The sequence below is a fragment of the Oncorhynchus mykiss genome, chromosome 1, assembly GCF_013265735.2.
Source record: "Oncorhynchus mykiss isolate Arlee chromosome 1, USDA_OmykA_1.1, whole genome shotgun sequence".
NCBI lineage: Eukaryota > Metazoa > Chordata > Actinopteri > Salmoniformes > Salmonidae > Oncorhynchus > Oncorhynchus mykiss.
In genome coordinates, this window is record NC_048565.1 from 58737879 (window position 1) to 58761168 (window position 23290).

At 41.9% G+C, this 23290-nt stretch overlaps 1 protein-coding gene across 2 annotated transcripts in view; it reads right to left on the reverse strand.

Moving 5' to 3' along the window:
• The window catches only part of ablim1a (actin binding LIM protein 1a), a 146388-nt gene extending 123725 nt beyond the window's left edge, over positions 1-22663 (reverse strand). The window contains exon 1 of one of the 2 annotated variants that reach the window (XM_036980840.1): positions 22273-22663. In XM_036980840.1, coding sequence (XP_036836735.1) covers positions 22273-22372 — 100 coding nt within the window. In that variant the 5' untranslated portion in view covers positions 22373-22663. The remainder of the gene's footprint in view (positions 1-22272) is intronic. The other variant, XM_021605935.2, reaches the window with a different exon arrangement.
• Positions 22664-23290: the final 627 nt, after the last annotated feature.

The following is a 23290-nucleotide window of genomic DNA, read 5'->3' on the forward strand; positions in this document are numbered from 1 at the left end:
GATTGAGCATTGGGACTGATATTAAATTAGAGGCTGCTCACTTTCAAAGCCTGGTCCACTGCTCTCGTGTTTATGTCATCTGTTGTTTGAGTTAGAGAGATCTTTCCTGTGGAACAATAGAATGCCGTCAGTACACACTGAACTCAAACAGCCCGGAAGAGACACATTGGGGAAATTTGGGACATGGGTATGAATAATTGAATAAGATGTTTTTGACAATTTTATAGTTTGGGTAGCACCAGTAATTTAACTGATAATAAACAATGATTATCTTATATACTTATATATGTTTTTGGAAATGTATTGAAAATGAAATATAGAAATATCTAATTTACATAAGTATTCACACTCCTGAGTCATTACTTTGTAGAAGCACCTTTGGCAGTGATTACAGCTGTGAGTTTGTCTGGTTAAGTCTCTAAGAGCTTTCCACACCTGGATTGTGCATTTGCCGATTTTTCTTTTCAAATTTCTTCAAGCTGTGTGTTTTCGGTTATTGTCCTGCTGAAACGATGGACACCTGACTTTGTCTGAAAGTGGGGGTGCATTTGTTTTGACAAAAATGGAATCAAGCATATTTTTACCATTTGCTGCCACTCTACACTGTTTCTTCACGGGGTGGGTGCATATTTATGAACAGAATGCAACAATATTTCTTGGATTCTGCCACAATGAATTATATTGAACTGGAGTACTCGAGTGAAAAAAAAAACCTTCTAGAGCTTTTATCTAGTCCTATAAGCCAACAGTTCACAACAATGCCTAATTTATCATAACCATTACAGATAACAAATACTAATTGCTAAATTGAGTCAATACAAAGTGCCATTTAAGATTGATTTATTGAAAATCGAAATATTAACTGGTTATATTATATCATGGAACACAGTCTTCAGAAAAGCAATAACCTCAGCAGGCGCTTTCTTGTAGAAACCTATTGCTGTTTTGTTAATTTAGCAGAGAAGATGCTCTTATTTCCTAAGCCCTTATTACAGTCAAGACATACCTATTTTAGAGTAAAAAATGTAATGTAATATAATAGAATAACCTATCATATTTTTCCAAATGAAAAAAGTAGGAAGTGCGAAGTGATGCAAATCTCATACCTGGAACAGCTATTCTCAAATAGTGATAATTTAAAACGGGGCTCAATTTGGCGAGTTTAAATACTTTTTTCAGAGTTACAAATAAAAATCTATCTTCTTTTCGATATACAGACTTTCGCTTTAATTTATTCAGATGATTAGTTGATTATTTGAATAAGCTGTGTATTACTAGGGCAAAAACCAAAACGTGCACCCCTCGGGGTTCCGAGGACCAAGTTTGGGAAACCCAGGCATAGCCCTAGGCTAACATATCCTGAATGGCACTAGCAGTTTGCAAAGTAGCCTAAGCGGAAAATAGATAGGACGCAATTATTCCAAAACTGCAGCTCGTTGTTGGAACACATACAGTGGGGCAAAAAAGTATTTAGTCAGCCACCAATTGTGCAAGTTCTCCCGCTTAAAAAGATGAGAGAGGCCTGTAATTTTCATCATAGGTACACTTCAACTATGACAGACAAAATGAGAGAAAAGAATCCAGAAAATCACATTGTAGGATTTTTTATTAATTGATTTGCAAATTATGGTGGAAAATAAGTATTTGGTCAATAACAAAAGTTTATCTCAATACTTTGTTACATACCCTTTCTTGGCAATGACAGAGGTCAAACGTTTTCTGTAAGTCTTCACAAGGTTTTCACACACTGTTGCTGGTATTTTGGCCCATTCCTCCATGCAGATCTCCTCTAGACCAGTGATGATTGGGGCTGTTGCTGGGCAACACGTACTTTCAACTCCCTCCAAAGATTTTCTATGGGGTTGAGATCTGGAGACTGGCTAGGCCACTCCAGGACCTTGAAATGCTTCTTACGAAGCCACTCCTTCGTTGCCCGGGCGGTGTGTTTGGGATCATTGTCATGCTGAAAGACCCAGCCACATTTCATCTTCAATAACCTTGCTGATGGAAGGAGGTTTTCACTCAAAATCTCACGATACATGGCCCCATTCATTCTTTCCTTTACACGGATCAGTCGTCCTGGTCCCTTTGCGGAAAAACAGCCCCAAAGCATGATGTTTCCACCCCCATGCTTCACAGTAGGTATGGTGTTCTTTGTATGCAACTCAGCATTCTTTGTCCTCCAAACACGACGAGTTGGGTTTTTACCAAAAAGTTATATTTTGGTTTCATCTGACCATATGACATTCTCCCAATCTTCTTCTGGATCATCCAAATGCTCTCTAGCAAACTTCAGACGGGCCTGGACATGTACTGGCTTAAGCAGGGGGACACGTCTGGCACTGCAGGATTTGAGTCCCTGGCGGCGTAGTGTGTTACTGATGGTAGGCTTTGTTACTTTGGTCCCAGCTCTCTGCAGGTCATTCACTAGGTCCTCCCGTGTGGTTCTGGGATTTTTGCTCACCGTTCTTGTGATCATTTGACCCCACGGGGTGAGATCTTGCGTGGAGTCCCAGATCGAGGGAGATTATCAGTGGTCTTGTATGTCTTCCATTTCCTAATAATTGCTCCCACAGTTGATTTCTTCAAACCAAGCTGCTTACCTATTGCAGATTCAATCTTCCCAGCCTGGTGCAGGTCTACAATTTTGTTTCTGGTGTCCTTTGACAGCTCTTTGGTCTTGGCCATAGTGGAGTTTGGAGTGTGACTGTTTGAGGTTGTGGACAGGTGTCTTTTATACTGATAACAAGTTCAAACAGGTGCCATTAATACAGGTAACGAGCAGAGGACAGAGGAGCCTCTTAAAGAAGAAGTTACAGGTCTTTGAGAGCCAGAAATCTTGCTTGTTTGTAGGTGACCAAATACTTATTTTCCACCATAATTTGCAAAAAAATCATCAAAAATCCTACAAAGTGATTTCTGGATTTTTTTTGTTTGTCAGAGTTCAAGTGTACCTATGATGTAAATTACAGGCCTCTCTCATCTTTTTAAGTGGGAGAACTTGCACAATTGGTGGCTGACTAAATACTTTTTTGCCCCACTGTATTTTCCTACTTCAATCAACCAGTTCAGGTATTCCCAAACTGGGGTACGCGCAATGCCGACGGTGGTACGCCAAATAAAAAATGTGATTCACATTTTAAAACCTGTTAAAGATATGGCTGATTACTGCCCCCTTTGGAGAAATTGCGTGCCCATAGTAAACTGAAAAAAATCTGTCAAAAATTGCTAATATATGCATATAATAATTATTATTGGATAGAAAACACTCTAAAGCTTCTAAAACCGTTGGAATTATGTCTGTAAGTATAGCAGAACTCACAGGGCAGGCATTCTTCCAAACTAGTTTTGTGGTCATGAAAGTTGGGGCAACTTTGACGTTATCGCCCCCACCCTTCCCAACCAGCTATGGATCTGGGGACACTTTCTATGTCTTCCACTAGATGTCCTCATTCTGTAGAGCGTTTAATCGTTAAAATCCCACGAGAATTGGCCCTATGGGAGTGAATTGAGTGAGTGCCGTGAGAAAATTCCTGTGCGTTAGGGCGCGAATTGGTCCCAGCCATTCCTTTGTTCCAGTACTCCGAAGAAGGACAAACAATGACCGGTTGAATTTAAAATTGTTTTGTATGTCTATAACATCCTAAAGCTTGGTTCTGCACTTAGTTTGACCTGTTTAGTCGACATATAATATGTAATTTTGAAGTTTTGATGTGCAACTTTTCCGGACCAGAGGACATTTTGGGTGCATTTCAGCTGATGTTATTAGCAGTAGCTAATACAAAGACGCAAGACTTGAAACCAAACGATGTATTGGGTAAGTATGAACCCTTCCAGTACATTCTGAACGAAGACCATCAAAAGGTAAGGGAATATTTATGCTGAAATCTGTGTTTCTGTTGACTCCAACATAGTGGAGAAATATAGCTTATATCTGAGCGCCGTCTCAGAATATTGAATAGTGGGCGATTTCTGTAATGTTAAAAATAAATGTAACAAAGCGATTGCATTAAGAAGCAGTGTATCTTTCTAACTATATGTAGAACATGTATATTTAGTCAAAGTTTATGATGTCTATTTACGTTATCTTGCGGCGCTACCTACATTTTCTGCGGACATTTTTGAGTATTTTCTGAACATGAATTCAATGTAAATGGACATTTATGGATATAAATGGCATATTATTGAAAAAAAATGTACTGTGTAACATGTCCTATTACTGTCATCTGATGAAGATTTTCAAAAGGTTAGTGAATGATTTATTTTTTAATCCTGCTTTTATAATTTTATATTTTCTGGGACAAAATGGCTGCCTCTTGTCTTGGTTTCGGTGGTGGTCTAATATAAATATGTGGTGTGTTTTTGCCATAAAACATTTAACAAATCTGACATGCTGGGTAGATGAACAAGGTGTTTATCTTTCATTTGAGCTATTGGACTTGTTAATGTGTGGAGGTTAAATATTTCTAAGAATATTTTTGCGTTCCATGCACCACCGTTCCAGCTGAACGTGGGAGGGGATGTTCCCAAAGGGGATCCCTAAATCCTCATCAGGTTAAAATATGCATATTTTTTTAAATAAAAAATTCTTCACATTTCCAAACAGTACATTATATATTTTTTAACAATGTCAACTACATGTAGCCTATTCGAATAACTAACATCTAATCACATTAACCTTTAATCTCTCGTGGGAATTCCACTAACCGTATGTAGCCAAACGTAGCTGCTCCTCATTCCGTTTGCCCGAAAATGGATGAATGGTTAAAAAAAAGTAAGGCCCGCATCCATAGAGACACATAACAACTCTACTGGTAGTACTGCTACCTCAAGCAGTACTACACCTGCACCTGTCGACGACACAAATTGTTGTGCTTCCACGAGCACATCCAATGCTAGCATCAGACAGTTGTGAATCTGATGCAGCCGAAGAGCTAATGCCCCCTTACCCAGGAAACACTGAACAACAGACAGGGACGTTGGGACATCAACAAGGCGCAAATATGATGAGAACCTCATTGATTTGGTGTTCACTTATATTGGGAGTAGTGTCTTTCCTCAGCCACAGTGTTATATGTGCAAAAGTACTATCTCACAACTCGATGAAACCTTCACTCTTGCGCAGACATTTGGAAACAAATGAGCGAAAATTAAGACGACTTTTGAGTAGTAAGACATGTATAAAAGCAACAGAGACCATTAATAAGAAGGGGCTAGAAGAGTCTTATATGGTAAGCTACTGAGTGACTAGGACAGGCAAGCCCCATACTATTGTGGAGGACTTAATTCTTCCTGCCGCCTCGGATATGACTGGGACAATCCTGGTGGAAAAGGCCAAAAAAACTATACAGACAATGACTTCATCAAACAACTTGTTTCACAACGCATCACTGACATGGCAGGAGATGTTTTGAAACAATTACTGCTTCACATACAAGCCAGTGAATTATATGCGTTACAGCTGGATAAGTCAACAGATGAGGCGGGCCTGGCACAGCTCCTGGTATATGTCCGTTACGTTTATGGGGGGGTCAATTAAGGAAAACATCCTCTTCTGCAAACCACTGGGAACCAGGACAACATGAGAGGATATTTTTAAAGTATTGGACAGCTTTATGATATCAAATGGACGATGGTGGTCAAGATGTGTTGGTACAGTATCTGTACTGATGGTGCAAAAGTCATGACAGGGAGACATAGTGGAGTGGTAACGCGTGTGCAAGCAGTTGCTCCCAACGCAACTTGGGTACACTGCAGCATCCACCGAGAGGCTCTTCCTGCCAAAGGAATTCCTTACAGCTTGAAGTACATTTTGGACACTACAGTGAAAATGGTTAACTTTGTTAAAGCAAGGCCCCTGAACTCGTGTATTTTCTGCACTATGCAATGATATGGGAAGCAACCATGTAACGCTTTTACAACATACAGAAGTGCACTGGTTAACAAGGAGCAAAGTATTGACACGTTTTTTTTAATTGAGAGACAAGCTTAAAGTTTTCTTTAATTTTCACTTGTCTGACAGCTTGCATGATGACGAGTTTCTCACACGACTGGCCTATCTGGGTGATGTTTTTTCTTGCCTGAATGATCTGTATCGATGATCACAGGGACTCTCTGCAACTATATTCAATGTGCAGGACAGAATTGAGGCTATGATTAAGAAGTTGGAGCTCTTCTCTGTCTGCATTAACAAGGACAACACACAGGTCTTTCCATCATTGTATGATTTTTGTGTGCAAATGAACTCAAGCTTACGGAAAATGACAAATGTGATATAGCGAAGCAGCTGAATGAGTTGGGTGTGCAATTATGCAAGTACTTTCCCGAAACGGACAACACAAACAACTGGATTCGTTATCCCTTTCATGCCCTGCCTCCAGTCCACTTACTGATATCTGAACAAGAGAGCCTCATCGAAATTGCAACAAGCGGTTCTGTGAAAATGTCATTTCATCAGGAACCTTCGCGCCGTCGCTGCCTCTCTCACCTCCCTCAAGGGTGGGCCTCGTAGTCTGGTGTGGTCTCCAGCAGCCGACGAGGCTTTTCGTCTCCTCAAGGGATGTTTCACCTCCGCCTCCTTGCTAAAACACCCAGATCCCACACTACCTTTTGTGGTTAAAGTAGATGCATCGGAGGAGGGCGTGGGGGCAGTTTTGTCACAAAGACATGGTAACCCTTTGAAATTGTATCCTCCACAGAGAGGAATTATGACGTTGGAGCTCCTGGCGGGGAAGTTAGCGTTAGAGGAGCCTAGAGTACAACCATCGGAACCTAGAGTACATACGGACAGCGAGGAGACAGAAACCGCGCCAAGCCAGGTGGGCACTTTTCTTCACCAGGTTCGAAGAACATCAAGGCCGATGCTCTGTCCCTTATCTACGATTCGGGAGATGTTCCTATCCAGGGGGGACCCGTAATCCCTTCCAGAGGGCACCCACTCGCTTATGTTCACTAACCAGTTGGTATTGTTCTTGTTTACCAGCTTGTAGCCACATGGATTTGTCTCGTTCTTGTTTTATTAAACGTTGCACCTGCTTCCCGACTCACCACTTCATTATTAACCCTTTTAGCTAACCCTTTAACCTAACTCCTATCCTTAACCCTAACGCCTATCTACCATTAGTGTTAGCCACCTAGCTAATGTTAGTAACATGATATTGGAATCCGTAACATATTATACATTTTGTAAATTCGTAACATATCATACGAAATGGATGATGGACATCCACAAATGAATGCATACCATACTAAACATAATATATCATACTAAATGGAGTGAATAATACAAAATGCTAACTGAATGAAAACATTTTAACAATATGATTTAACCGATTGATGTTGGGAAAATAGATGGCAAAAGCAGAATGGTATTAAATGCCAGTAAACAGCTTGGGGGGAATTTTTTTGGACACATTTAATCATGTAATATTAGGCCTGCGGTCAAGTTGGACCGCAGTGTGTCACATGCCGTGATCAATATGGTTCGTACAGGCAAAATTAAATGACACTATTATCTTGTGGTGCACATAGCTCAAATAATATGTAACAACAGCCTGATATGAAACAACGATGCAAACGTAACAGCACAATAAAATGGATAAACCATTTTATTTTGCAGGTGACTTTTCATTTAAACACCGTTGGTGCAACTCGTCCTTTCTAACTGCACTGAACCAAAACAGTTGCATTCGGGAGGGAAGCAAAACCATTCATCTTGTGGCAACAGAGGTGCAAAATGCTATCTGTAAATTATTATATCATATATAAAATGGACATATCTATTTTAATACAGACTAGATGGAAACATTACTAATAATTGAAATTAACAAATGGATCATGATACTTTTCTGGTAAGAAAGTGGGAGTGCAAAAAAACTAAAATAGAGTTAGTAAGGACGCCTGTATCTTTGTAGTGACTGGGTGTATTGAAACACCATCAAAAGTGTAATTAATAATTTTGTCATGCTCAAAGGGATATTCGGTGTCTGCTTTTCATTTGATAGGTGGCCTTCTTTGCAAGGCATTGGAAAACTACCCTGGTCTTTGTGGTTGGAACTGTGTTTGAAGTTCGCTGCTCAGCTGATGGACCTGATGGGGTACAGATATGAGGTAGTCATTAAAAATATCATGTTAAAAACTAATATTGCTATTTGTCCATGCAGCTAATTTTGACTTAAGCACATTTTTACTCTTAAACTTATTTAGTTAGGCTTGCCATAAACAAAGGGGTTGATAATTATTGACTCAAGACATTAAAAATATCTAAAAACAATTCCACTTTGACATTATGGGGTATTGACAAATGTAAATGGCCAATGAACAAAAAATCTCAATTTAATACATTTTAAATTCATGCTGTAACACAAGCAATTGTGGAAAAATTCAATACGGTTACAATTGGTAACATCATGTTTTAATGCTTTATGCACTGATAAAATATGTCACATCTATTATAGTTTTTTTGTGACAGAAATTAATTGTCTATTTGTATGTCTTTGTTCTTCATGTATTTCAGATTCAATCTGCTGATGCCCAAAATGTCCCAGGTGTCCAGTAAGCCAAGGCCAGGAAATACTACAGTACTGCGTGGGAGGCTGTTGTTATCTGCTTCTGTGGCTTCCTGCATGACACACTAACACACCTGAGCGACCAGTCTGTCTGTCTGCAGAGGTCCACCATCACCATAACAGAAGCCCACAGCTCCTTGTGCTCAACACAGGCAGTACTTAAGAAGTACAAATCCAGGTATGTTTATTTAAGCTGCAATAAGAAATACTTACCTTAAGAGAATTAAGAGAAAGGATTAGGATTAGTGTGAGTGAGTGAGAGTGTGTTGTAAAGGAACATTCTGAAAGGATGGTCAAATGAGCCTTTTCACATCAGAGAAGGGCCCGTGATGAAGGCCACAATGGCCAACAGAAGGAATTTCGCTGGCCAGAGGTGACAGCAAGACCCTTGTCACATCACAGGACGAAATGCTCGTTAGGTTAGTCGAGAGTATGACTGACAGGTTCCAGGACGCCAGTGTAGGGGTCCTGTGTGCCAACAAGCTGGTCAGATTCATCAGCTAGCCAGTGCAGTAGTTTACTTTATGTTTTGTATTACAGGGCAGTCAGGTTGGGTTCAGGTTCATGATCATATTTTTATAGTTTGAGAATTAAAACTGCATGATGCTTGTTGTAATGTAATGTATACAGTTATTCTAGATTTTGGAGACACTGAACTGGAAACCCTGGTGGACCACTTCCTGTCCTGGAGACCTCTGGCATACATGTTGAAAGGATCCCTGACCAGTGGACTGTCCTGAAGACCTCTGGCATCCATGTTGAAAGGATCCCTGACCAGTGGACTGTCCTGGAGACCTCTGGCATCCATGTTGAAAGGATCCCTGACCAGTGGACTATCCTGGAGACCTCTGGCATCCATGTTGAAAGGATCCCTGGACCAGTGGACTGTCCTGAAGGTGCTGTATGTACCAAGAGCTTCAGTCCCTGCAGAAGATGTCCTGGTTCCGTGTCTACATGAGCCATCAGCATTCCTGCCCTGATTTGCTGGCATTGGTTGTCCTGGTCCTGTCCTTCCCTGCCTCCACAGGTGAAAACCAATTGGCGGTCCAACCGAAAGCCTGATACACTATCAGATCTCCTTATGGTCCAGCTGTTCTCTCCAGAGATCAGGGAGTGTGATCCGATAAAAGCTGTGATGCTGTGGCTTCAGGACTCTGTCAGGAGCAGGAGGCCAGACTTCATGGACCGTGCAAAGAGGGTGATTGCGGTAGAGAGTGAGGAGTATGATGAGGAGGTTTAAGTTGATTAAAATGATTAAGCATCTGATAGTTTTTAGAAAACCTTCAAATGTACTTTTATATTTGATCCTTAAGTACATTTAATAGCAAATACTTCAGTAGAATTTTGAGTTCAAGACTTCTTCAGTTGTATTCAGTCTGGGGAACTAAATCTAGCCACAGCCAAAATTAACCAGCATCTGACAAGTCTCTATTTTACCTGTATTTTATCAGGGTATTTCTACTCAAAGTAAAGGATTTGTAAACCTGCTTTCCCTGTTTCCCCTTTGTATCAGTGTCCACTGCACTTCTTTCTCATAATTGTATCTTACCATTGTTGTTGCCCTGTTTTGACTTCTATGTACTCATATTCATTGGATCTGATATGTTTTGTTTATTTAATAGTGTGCCCACTGTTTGGCATTTTTGGTCAACTACAGTCAACTACAGTTTTTAAATGAGTTCTACAAATAAACTTGATTTGATTAACCGTTGATCAATATATTAAAATAATTTGGTTACAAATTTTGCTCTGGCCTCTTCTTTAAGTTTGTATTCAACAAAATAACTTATTCTCTCAATGAAATGTACTGAAATTAATGTATACGTGACTCAAAGGCAATTTATTATTTTGTCCGGAAAAAATATGCTTGGCTGGTGGATTTTTTAATCTACCAGTCCCCTTGGCAGGTAGGCCAAAAAGTACATTTCAGACCATGTCTGCCTCCAAGGGTTTGAGCGGGCAATCCCTTTTTGCTGGTGGGATCCCAAAGCCTCGCTGTTTTCATTTTAAACCAGCTCCCTCGGCCGAGAGGGCCCCCTTTAGCGCATCCACCATCGCCAAACACCCGACTGCCAAGTGGCAGAGTCGATGCATCTGCTCTCCCTGCTGGCCCGGCTGTTTCCAACAATAACACATCAGCTCCCTCTACTGGCCCAGTGATGCAGGTTCCCAACGATTCCGGTGCTGCTCCCCCTGCAGCCAACACAGCAGTGTCTACACTGAGTGTAGAATACATTTAGAACACCTTCCAAATATCGAGTTGCAACCCCCCGCCCCCTTTTTCCCTCCAAACAGACACAATTCTTCGGGGCATGGACTCTACAAGGTGTCGAAAGGGTTCCACAGGCATGCTGGTCCATGTTGACGCCATTGCTTCCCACAGTTGTGTCACGTTGGCTGGATATCCTTTGGGTTCTTGATACAAACGGGAAACTGTTGAGCATGAAAAACCCTGCAGTGTTGCCGTCCTTGACACAAACTGGTGCGCCTGTCACCTTCTACCGTACCTTGTTCAAAGGCACTTAAATATTTTGTCTCTTCCATTCACCCTCTGAATGGCACACATTCATAATCCATGTCTCAATTGTCTCAAGGCCTAAAAATACTTATTTAAAACTTCCTATGGGCAGGTGGGATGATAGCGTCCCACCTGGCCAACATCTGTTGAAATTGCAGAGCGCCAAATTCAGACTACAGAATTGTAAAAAAATTAAATAATAATAATAATAATTTTTACCCCCTTTTCTCCCCAATTTCGTGGTATCCAATTGTCAGCAATTACTATCTCGTCTCATCGCTACAACTCCCGTACGGGCTCGGGAGAGACGAAGGTCGAAAGCCATGCGTCCTCCGAAACACAACCCAACCAAGCCGCACTGCTTCTTAACACAGCGCACATCCAACCCAGAAGCCAGCCGCACCAATGTGTCGGAGGAAACACCGTGCACCTGGCGACCTTGGTTAGCGTGCACTGCGCCCGGCCCGCCACAGGAGTCGCTGGTGCCCGATGAGACAAGGATATCCCTACCGGCCAAGCCCTCCCTAACCCGGACGACGCTAGGCCAATTGTGCGTCGCCCCATGCACCTTCCGGTCGCGGCCTGGGTGCGAACACAGAGTCTCTGGTGGCACAGCCAGCGCTGCTAAATATTTAACTTTCATAAAATCACAAGTGTAATACATCAAAATAAAGTGCAACTTCTTATTAATCCAGCCAGGGTGTCAGATTTCAAAAAGGCTTTACGGCGAAAGCACACCATTCGATTATCTGAGGACAGCGCCCCGCTTACAAATGCATGAAAAACATATTTCAACCGGGCAGGTGCGTCATAAAAGTCAGAAATAGCAATATAATAAATGCCTTACCTTTGATGATCTTCTTCTGTTGGCACTCCAAAAGGTCCCAGTTACATCACAAATGGTCCTTTTGTTCGATAATGTCCTTCTTTATATCCATAAAAACTCAGTTAAGCTGGCGTGCTTCAGTCAATAATCCACCCAGTTTCCCTCCATCAAAAAGCCAACAAAATGAGAAACTTTTCCAAACAGGTCAAACAACGTTTATAATCAAACCTTAGGTACCCTAATACGTAAATAAACTATCAAATTTAGTCGGAGAATCGTTATTGTCTTTACCAGAGAAAAATACCAAAGAACGCGCTCTCTTCCACGCTCTTGGAAACACCTAGAAAAACTACAATTTCTGGCTCATTTTTCCAAAAACCAGCATGAAACTCTTTCTAAAGACTGTTGACATCTAGTGGAAGCCCTAGGAACTGCAATCTGGGAGGATTTCGCCTTATAATAAAAGTGACAGCCATTGAAAACAGTGGTAGGCTGAAAATCTTTTTGGGGGAGATGGTTTGTCCTCGGGTTTTGCCTGCCATAACAGTTCCGTTATACTCACAGACATAATTTTAACAGTTTTAGAAAATGTAGAGGGTTTTCTATCCAAATTATATGCATATCCTAGCTTCTAGGCCTGAGTAACAGGCAGTTTTACTTTGGGCATGCTTTTCATCCGGACGTGAAAATACTGCCCCCTACCCAAGAGAGGCTAACCTATCTCCTCCCCTAAATTTACACTGATTGAAGTGGATTTAACAAGTGCCATGAATAAGAGATTATAGCTTTTACCTGTATTCACCTGGTCTATGTCATGGAAAGAGCAGGTGGTCTTAGTGTTTTGTGCATTTAGTTTATGTCTTTCCTGTTGTTCTTGTTCTCATCCCAGTACCCCGAGGCCACAAACCCTTCCCTTACTACACCAATCGTCCCATCTACTAATCTTCCTTCTATTCTAAGGGCGTCCATCTGAAACAGTTTGGAACCATTCAGGCATATATTATGACGACATGTTGTGACGACATGTTCAATTTGGTCTTCAGTAAGTTTTTTTGGGCACACAAAAAAACATCCTCTAAGCAAGACAAATTCTGGTAGCCAAAGTCTACACCCCTTGGTCGCTGACTGGTCAACATTAGGGATTCTTCAATGACGTGTTTGTTGTCATTCAACAATAGAAGGCTTGTTTTCATGCAATTTCTTCCCTTGAGCAACACTGCACCAGATATCTTAGTTAGATGAAAAACTGTGCGACTAAGAACTCCTCTGCAAAACCGTCAAAATTAATGATGATTGATTGACTATTTTACTGACTATTTTGTGGAAGTGTATACTGGCTACGGTGTCTCAAGATGGGCAAACAGTACTATTGCCACATTTTTCAAGCAATGGTCTTTTAAGGTAGTGTGAGAACACACACCGAAGCATTCGCAAGCCTTAACGGGTATGGCTGCAGCCTTGCCTCCCTCTCTCCATCCCCTGCCTAATCCAAGGTCTGGATGTGGGATGGACGCCCCCAACCTCCCTATTTCCCATCCCCCTCTTTCCTTCCACACGTACCATCCACATTGGCTGGCCCCGTAGACGTGAACCCCCACCCCCGCTCCATCGACAGCCTACTCCTTCGCCACTGCCAAGCCTCTGGCCAACACTGCAACCACTCCCTATCCAGACCATCTCCAGTCTCACCTGCTCTTCACCAGCAGACCATAAATGGTAACAACATCAATCTAGCTGGCCTGCTCCTACCCTCCCACGGCTCCTGTCATTCCAAGTCCAGCTCTGCCAAAGTCACCCCTCCTCTCCAAGCTCTCATCAACCAAGGATCCTCACTTCCTTAGAGTTTGCCCATGCTTTCTTCCTGTAAAGCCTTTCCCTCCAGACAGTCAGAGCTGGACGACTACTTCACAATCATCCTCAACCTGGGTGCCCAGTTTGGCGGCTCCACCTTCAATACCTACCACCTGTTCTTCACCGTGGCCACCGGATGGGTGCAACAGTTCAATGAAGGCACCTACTAGGGTACCATCGATAACGAGCTATATTGCAGGAACATTGCCGGGGGCCGCATGCTGCACTCAGCTGCAATGCCTCCTCCGGCAAGTTGCTCTATGTCTTCTCCATCTGCGCCATGGCCTACACCCATCATAACTGCCCCCGCAACCACGACACCCGCAACCCCTTCAAATCCAAGCAATTATGACTGACAAACCACATCTCTATCCCCATTAACATCCAGCCAAACTTTCATCTTACCCCAATACCCCCTTCCTTCATTTCCTCCTCAAATGCCTCACTCATGGTTTCTCCCCCAGCCATAATCATCCTTCACATGCCACAACCTTCATACCCGCAAGCACAGATCACACGTCAATGGAAACTGTTCTTGCTAAGAAGATCAAAGAACGTTTAACGATCAGTCCCTTCTCATCACCATCCTTTCCCATCTACAGAATCAGCCCCATAGGGTTAGCGTCACGTAAGTACTCCAGAAAGAAACAAATCATTATCGACCTCTCTGCCCCCACAACAGCCACATCCGTAGGATCAACAGCCTCATCCCAAGCCAAGCCCTCTCTTTAGAGTACCACACAGTCATCCACAACATTTCTATGATCAAGCTTGCAAGATGTGGGGCTTAGCTCACCAAAGCTAACATCATCAGTGCCTTCAAGGTCCCTCCTCTGGCCTCAGAATTTGGGCATATTTTTTGGGTTTGCTGGAAGGGCCAGTTCTACTTTGCGGTTCACCTCGCCTTCAGCTGCAAGAGGCTCTTTGACTTCCTTTTGGAAGCAGTGCTGGATCCTGACCAACAATTACAAAGTGCCATACGTCCTCCACCTCTGTACGACTTCCTGGCCGTCGACTACCCATCTTCCCCTCCTGCTCAAGGTTTCAACATTGTCACATCTGCTTTAAACTCCATCGGAATCCCCCTCTCTCTGGAGAAAAATAAATAAATAAATACTTATTTTCCACCATAATTTGCAAATAAATTCATAAAAAATCCTACAATGTGATTTTCTGGATTTTTTTTCTCATTTTGTCTGTCATAGTTGAAGTGTACCTATGATGAAAATTACAGGCCTCTCATATTTTTAAGTGGGAGAACTTGCACAATTGGTGGCTGACTAAATACTTTTTTGCCCCACTGTAGGTGCATGCAGTGGCGACTCATCATTCAAGGCAGGTGGGCAGACTCTCTGTTTTGAGCCCCACATTTTTAGCAAAAAATAATAATATAATATATATATATAATATATATACAGTGGGGAGAACAAGTATTTCATACACTGCCGATTTTGCAGGTTTTCCTACTTACAAAGCATGTAGAGGTCTGTAATTTTTATCATAGGTACACTTCAACTGTGAGAGACGGAATCTCAAACAGAAATCACATTGTTTGATTTTTAAGTAATTAATTTGCATTTTATTGCATGACATAAGTATTTGATACAGCAGGAAAGCAGAACTTAATATTTGGTACAATTACAGAGATCATACATTTCCTGTAGTTCTTGACCAGGTTTGCAGCAGGGATTACCCGCAAACCACCTGTCTCAACGTCAACAGTGAAGTGGTGACTCCAGGATGCTGGCCTTCTAGGCAGAGTTGCAAAGACAAAGCCATATCTCAGACCAGCCAATACAAATAAAAGATGAAGATGGGCAAAAGAACACAGACACTGGACAGAGGAACTCTGCCTAGAAGGCCAGCATCCCGGAGTCACCTCTTCACTGTTGACGTTGAGACTGGTGTTTTGCGGGTACTATTTAATGAAGCTGCCAGGTGAGGACTTGTGAGGCATCTGTTTCTCAAACTAGACACTCTAATGTACTTGTCCTCTTGGAAAACGCAAATTCAACAATGAGTCATTTGGAAGGAATCAGTGGCTAACTGCAAGCAGTGCAAAGCAACCAGTGGCCTGCTATTCAATGGAGTGGCTGTGTTTTTTTTATCCAGAGAATGCCAGATTTGAATGACAAAGTTTGATGACAAAAACCGTCACTCCACCTTCATGTTTAAGTGAGCACATCACAAGCCAAGGTGAGTCCAAAAATGTCTTGTATGCTTCTGCATAAATGATGTAATATGCAAGGGAGATATGCATACTGTAGCTAAGAAAGTAATACTAAGTGTATGTTGTGTAGTAAGCTGTTAGTAGCCCATGTGCCTAACCCTAATAATTTGGTCTATTTTCAATAATTTCATAATTTCACCTAACGTTACTCTTCTGACGCAGTGGTGCTGCACATGTAGCCTGTAACCTGTTTTTGATATATGTCATCATCTAATATTGTCAGAGCTTTCATTGTCTGTTATATGCCCCCTCTATTTATCCTACGGTTCTGACTTTGTGTACAGGGAAAATATTGTAAGTGCAGGCCATGTTCTGCATTCTGACTCTGTACATTTCAAAAGTGCAGAACACATAGTTATATTGACTACGTCCGTCGTCGCTAGCTCATTAATGTCTTAATCGAAATTACAGAATGCCTCTTATCCACTCATCGTTCATCTCAATTGTCAGAAGAAACCTAATTTGTTTAACTTCTTATGTCTGCAGGAGCAGTATTGAGTAGCTTGGATAAAAGGTGCCCAGAGGTGCCCAGAGTAAACGGCCTGTTCCTCAGTGTCAGTTGATAATATATGCATATTATTATTAGTATTGGATAGGAAACACCCTGAAGTTCCTAAAACTGTTTGAATGATGTCTGTGAGTATAACAGAACTCATATGGCAGGAAAAAACCTGAGAAGAAATCCAAACAGGAAGTGAGAAATCTGAGGTTGGTCAATTTTCAACTCAGGCCCTATTGCATTCACATTGGGATATGAATGAAGTTGCACTTCCTAGGGCTTCCACTAGATGTCAGCCGTCTTTAGAAACTTGAATTAGGCTTCTACTGTGTTGTGGGACTGAATAAGAGCTGAATGAGTCAGGTTACTGGCAGAGAGCCATTTCCTGGTCATGCGCATTCCACATGATATCGACTTGCGTTCCGTTGCTCCTCTAGACACAAAGGAATTCTCCGGTTGGAATATTATTGAAGATTTATGATAAAAACATCCTAATGATTGATTCTGTACTGAGTTTGAAATTTTTCTTCGACCTGTAATATAGCTTTTTAAAGTTTTTGTCCGAAGTATTGCACGAGCGTTTGGATATGTATACCTAACGCACTAACAAAAGTAGCTACTTGGACATAAATAACAGACATTTTCGAACAAATCGAGCAGTAATTGTGGAATTGTGATTCCTGGGAGTGCATTCTGATGAAGATCATCAAAGGTAAGGGAATATTTATCATGTAATTTCTGGTTTCTGTTGACTCCAACATGGCGGCTAATTTGATTATTTTTCTGAGCGCTGTCTCTGATTATTGCATGGTTTGTTTTTTTCCGTAAAGTTATTTTGAAATCTGACACAGCGGTTGCATTAAGGAGAGGTATAACTATAATTCCATGTTGACACGAACCGGCTCAAAGCCCGTAACAAAGGGAGACAACGTGGAGATAAGTAACAAAATATATATTTATTAACTAAAGCAACTAAGGAAAATATACAATGGTGTGTGTAATCAGTAATCAGTAGTGTAAGTGAGTGTTTTGCATGCATGGATGTGATAATGCAGGGTGTTGAAAGGTGCCAAAGCAAAAAAACAAAAGGCCACCAAGAACCACAACACAATCTACAAAGGTGTCTGCATGGAGAGAGTCTCTCCATGAATGTGGAAGAGGTCTATTTATCCTGGGACACACCTGGCCCAGGTGTTTCCCATGTAGCTGACGACCCTCCCAACTCCGCCCACCGGCATCCTAATAAGGAAACAAGAACAAAGACAGAATACGGCAGACAGAGTGGGAGGGTCATCACAATTTATGTCTCTCATTTATGATGAGTATTTACAGTGCCTTGCGAAAGTATTCGGCCCCCTTGAACTTTGCGACCTTTTGTCACATTTCAGGCTTCAAACATAAAGATATAAAACTGTATTTTTTTGTGAAGAATCAACAACAAGTGGGACACAATCATGAAGTGGAACGACATTTATTGGATATTTCAAACTTTTTTAACAAATCAAAAACTGAAAAATTGGGCGTGCAAAGTTATTCAGCCCCCTTAAGTTAATACTTTGTAGCGCCACCTTTTGCTGCGATTACAGCTAAGTTGCTTGGGGTATGTCTCTATCAGTTTTGCACATCGAGAGACTGACATTTTTTCCCATTCCTCCTTGCAAAACAGCTCGAGCTCAGTGAGGTTGGATGGAGAGCATTTGTGAACAGCAGTTTTCAGTTCTTTCCACAGATTCTCGATTGGATTCAGGTCTGGACTTTGACTTGGCCATTCTAACACCTAGATATGTTTATTTTTGAACCATTCCATTGTAGATTTTGCTTTATGTTTTGGATCACTGTCTTGTTGGAAGACAAATCTCCGTCCCAGTCTCAGGTCTTTTGCAGACTCCATCAGGTTTTCTGCCAGAATGGTCCTGTATTTGGCTCCATCCATCTTCCCATCAATTTTAACCATCTTCCCTGTCCCTGCTGAAGAAAAGCAGGCCCAAACCATGATGCTGCCACCACCTGTCACGAGTCCGACCGAGGGTGTTTCCCTTTCCCGGGCAGGTGGCGCTCGGCGGTCGTCGTCACCGGCCTATTAGCTGCCACTGATTGTTTTTCCTTCCCCTCCTTGTATGTTGAGTGGTAGCACCTGTGAATGTTTGATTAGTTTGTCTTTATTAGACAGCCGGCCCGCCTGGTTGTTGTGCGGGATTATTTCTATGTAAACCTTCGGCTCTGTGGTATAGGCACGTGTTAGTGTCCGGTCGGGATTGTTTCCCATTGTACATTTTGATTTCCCTGTGTTTTGGGAACGTAACGTTTTTGTGAGCACCCTGTGGTGCATTGGTGCGATTAAAAGACGCGCAGCATTGAACTCTCTGTCTCCTGCATTTGACTCCACACCCACGACGCCCGGAGCATTACACCACCATGTTTGACAGTGGGGATGGTGTGATCAGCTGTGTTGCTTTTACGCCAAACATAACGTTTTGCATTGTTGCCAAAAAGTTCAATTTTGGTTTCATCTGACCAGAGCACCTTCTTCCACATTTGGTGTGTCTCCCAGGTGGCTTGTGGCAAACTTTAAACGACACTTTTTATGGATATCTTTAAGAAATGGCTTTCTTCTTGCCACTCTTCCATAAAGGCCAGATTTGTGCAATACACGACTGATTGTTGTCCTATGGACAGAGTCTCCCACCTCAGCTGTAGATCTCTGCAGTTCATCCAGAGTGATCATGGGCCTCTTGGCTGCATCTCTGATCAGTCTTCTACTTGTATGAGCTGAAAGTTTAGAGGGACGGCCAGGTCTTGGTAGATTTGCAGTGGTCTGATACTCCTTCCATTTCAATATTATCGCTTGCACAGTGCTCCTTGGGATGTTTAAAGCTTGGGAAATCTTTTTGTATCCAAATCCGGCTTTAAACTTCTTCACAACAGTATCTCGGACCTGCCTGGTGTGTTCCTTGTTCTTCATGATGCTCCATGAGCTTCCCAAGTTGTGACAAACGGACCAGTTCATAGCTGGATTCTTCACCGATCTTTTATACTTTCTCCGGAACATGAAATTTGTTCATACCTCAAATTCTGTGAGGTGGAATAAATTCCTTTGTGCTCCATGAAATAATCAGGGAAACGTTTGCATGTTATCATAACCATTGTTGCGCCATCCTATATTTGGGGGGGGGGGGTTGAATTGACAAAGTTATGGATCTATAATCTATGGATCGCCTTATCTAGCTTTGTAAAGTCTCAATTTATTATGATTTATAAAGCCTTTACTAAGCAGTCCTTATGTCACCCTTTAATAAACACTGGTTTATATCATAAATTACAGTGGGTTGTCACATTTGACATTTCCAGTTATGTCACATGGTTATGCTACATTTATGAATCCTTTATAGAGCATGACATACGGTTAGAGATTACATGTGACCCATTTATGTCTTGCTTATGAAGCCTTTATGAATGGTTTATGAAGCCATCATAAGTTACACTTTGTTTAAAGCGGGACTGTATAAACAGTAAAGCGCAATATTAGTGGACCATATCTTTCCGTTATTGTGATCTAAACTACTCTAGTTATAATATGCTCTAAATGTGCAATTTAGCAGAAGCTTTTATCCAAACACTGAGTGCATACATTTTCATTATGTATGTGATCCCTGAGGAAATTGAACGCACAACCTTGGAGATGCTAGCGCAATGCTTTTACCAACTTGGGCACACAGGACAACATTGATCCAAGTCACATTTACATTGATTTCAACAACTTGATTCCAAATAAAACATCTTTGCTGCCTCTACTTCTTCAAGACCATAAGCACCACACACACAGTCTGAGCCACAGGATTAGGGGATATAGACTATGTAGAGTCCTGGATTGGTTTTGTAATCTTGAAGCCATCTTATGTTGGGGGGGAAATGTGTTTCGCTAAGATTCCCAAAAATGATTTATAATAAAATGATTTCCCTGAGAATTCGTGAGTTAAAGACGATACCTTCTGTCTCCTTGATTAAGGACTGGATTTTCCATCTTATGCCAAATTTAGAGAGTCAACCAATTCTCTTGGTGAGAGGTTATATGTGGGATGAACAGGCAGAGAAAGTTAACTGTTTTCATACCAATATGCATTGGGAAAAACCTACAGAGAAATAAACATGCTCATAGGGAATGTTGATAAACACTGATTGAATATAAAATATGAGATAAACCATGAGCTTTTTGTTCTGTAAGGTGAACATATTTATTGACGCGCTACTGCTACCTGAACACCGTCACTGCAGGCTTTAATGCTCAAATCAGTTTAGATTTTTAAATCCGTTTTGGAATACTGACTGTCCAAACAGCAATTTACAAATGACCGAATCAGATTTGGGTTTATTCACATAGCAGTAATTTCCTGACATGGCTACGCTAGTTGTCATAGTAACGATGGGTGTGTAAGCAGTGGTGTAGGCTGATTGGTTCTCGTGCTTCCTATTACTTATAATTTATGTAGCAAGCTAAGGTGACAACAATGCCTGTCATGAACGTTTCCCAGTTGCTTTGAATGTTCAGAATCATAGTGTCAAAACCCTTTTCAAGCCTCAAAGGATAAGATGATCCAACTTTCAAAACAAGTCCTTTTTGGCTAGCCACCAGTCAACTAGCTAGCTAAGTAGCTGTTTAAGCTTTCTAGCACATTCACTAATTTGTTTGTAAACAATGAACTCGCAAGTAAGCTACCACATGTTATTATCAAACTGTCAACAGAGTAGCTAGCAAGGAACAAGATATGCCAAATAACAGTCTAAAAACCACTTGAGGGCAAATAAATCAGATTTGACTGTTCAGACACAAGTCAGTATGGTCAGCAATCAGATTTGTATCTGATTTCAAACCACCTACGAAGGTGGTTTGAAATGTGGCTTGTAATATCCGATTCTATGTGCATTTTTCACTGTTCAGACTGCAGTGTGAACAAGACTTTAAGGTCACAAACACTCTTATATAAACCAATATCTTTTTTTTACTAACATCTCTCTTACAGGAATATACTGTCCACAAAACAGAAACTGTACAATACACATTGCACGCATATACTGTACCTTACACTACCCACTCTAAAGCTTTGAAAATCATGATACAAGCGAGGATGATGATGACAGAGCAGAAACAGACTTGAGAGGAGAACTAGGGCTTGGCCTCTATTTCTAATTAAATGCATTGCTCCTTTGTCACAGCATTTCCACGGACACAGGAGGATTGCCATAGCTCTAGGCTGAGCCTGACCATGCTACTACTGACATCAATGTTTTATTTATATGTCTATTTTTCACCCACAAATCTAGCCTACATCAATTCCTCATCCATCCGATGTACTGTACAGTAAAGAGTCCAATAAAATTAATGCAAAAGCATATAGCATGAAAAAGAATAAGGCAGAGGACACGCACACACGCATGCACACACACACACGGGCTGATGACAGAGGCTGGTTCTGTTAGAGGATAGGCTGGTGTGTTCTGCTGCAGTGGGGCACAGCCCTGCTTCTCTATTCATTTGTCTATCTTTGGGTGCAGCTAACTACATGTAAACACCCTTGCTCCCACCGCACACACCAACACAAATAAATACACACTTCAAGACCCACTCGCACAAACACACCATGATTAGACACAAAATACGGTATCCCTTTGTTATCCTAGACATCTGGATCATTGAGAGAAATGAATCCCATACATCCTCAGTCACTGGCCTGTTCCTTCCAACCCTCCTCCACACTGTACAGGACAAACCCCCCTCTCTCTTACCGTCCAGTCCGAAGCAGGAGCCGATTTTCTGGGCGTAGTTGCAGAGCCCACCATCATAGGGAGGCTGCTTGTGCTGCTGCACCGTACTCCTCTCTCCCATCTCTTCGACACACACACGGTCCCGTCCCGTTTCACTTCTTCCTTCCCCTTCTCCTCAATAATGCAGTCTTTTGCACGGACACACACACACACACACGGAGGCACACACACACCAAGAGTCACACACAAGGCCAAATGCACGCGCACACACTCACACATGCAGACAGAAAAGTGCTGAGGCGGAGGGTCTTCATGCTGCTGAGTGTGAGCAGAAACCCTGTCCTGTTGTCAGACTAAGGAGAAGCCAGGGGATTAGGTTACTGCTGTGGTGCGATGCGTTCCCATTCAAAACCGACTCTGAGTCAGACAGATTCTGCTGCAGTGCAACAGGTAGGGAGAGCTTGCTGGTCCTTCCCAGAGGAAGGGTGGGGCTTTGAGGAAGAGGAGTGCAGGACTGGGGCTTTAAGGATGGGAAGGGAGACAAGAAGACATCCCTGACTATTCTATTGCCTACCAGGGAAACATCTCCATAGGCCTATAGCCGCGGGAAGTCGGGTGTTGTGGGTTCTGCAGCAAACCCTGAAAGATATTTATAAAAAACGATTTTATATATATATATAAACTCAGCAAAAAATAAAACTTCCTCACTGTCAACTGCATTTATTTTCAGCAAACTTAACATAAATATCTGTATGAACATAAGATTCAACAACTGACAAACTGAACAAGTTCCACAGAGATGTGACTAACAGAAATTGAATAATGTGTCCCTGAACAAAGGGGTGGGTCAAAAAAGACACACATAAAGACACAGAGACAGACAGAGTCAGACTCACAGCCATTTACTCCCAGGGTTTCTCTGGAATAGCTGACTCTATTGAAGGAGCTATTTGATCACCACATCCCTGATGTCTGTCTGGCTGCATACAGGCCATAATGTCCTGTTATTGGGGTTCGATGCAGCTTAGAGCTCTCAAGT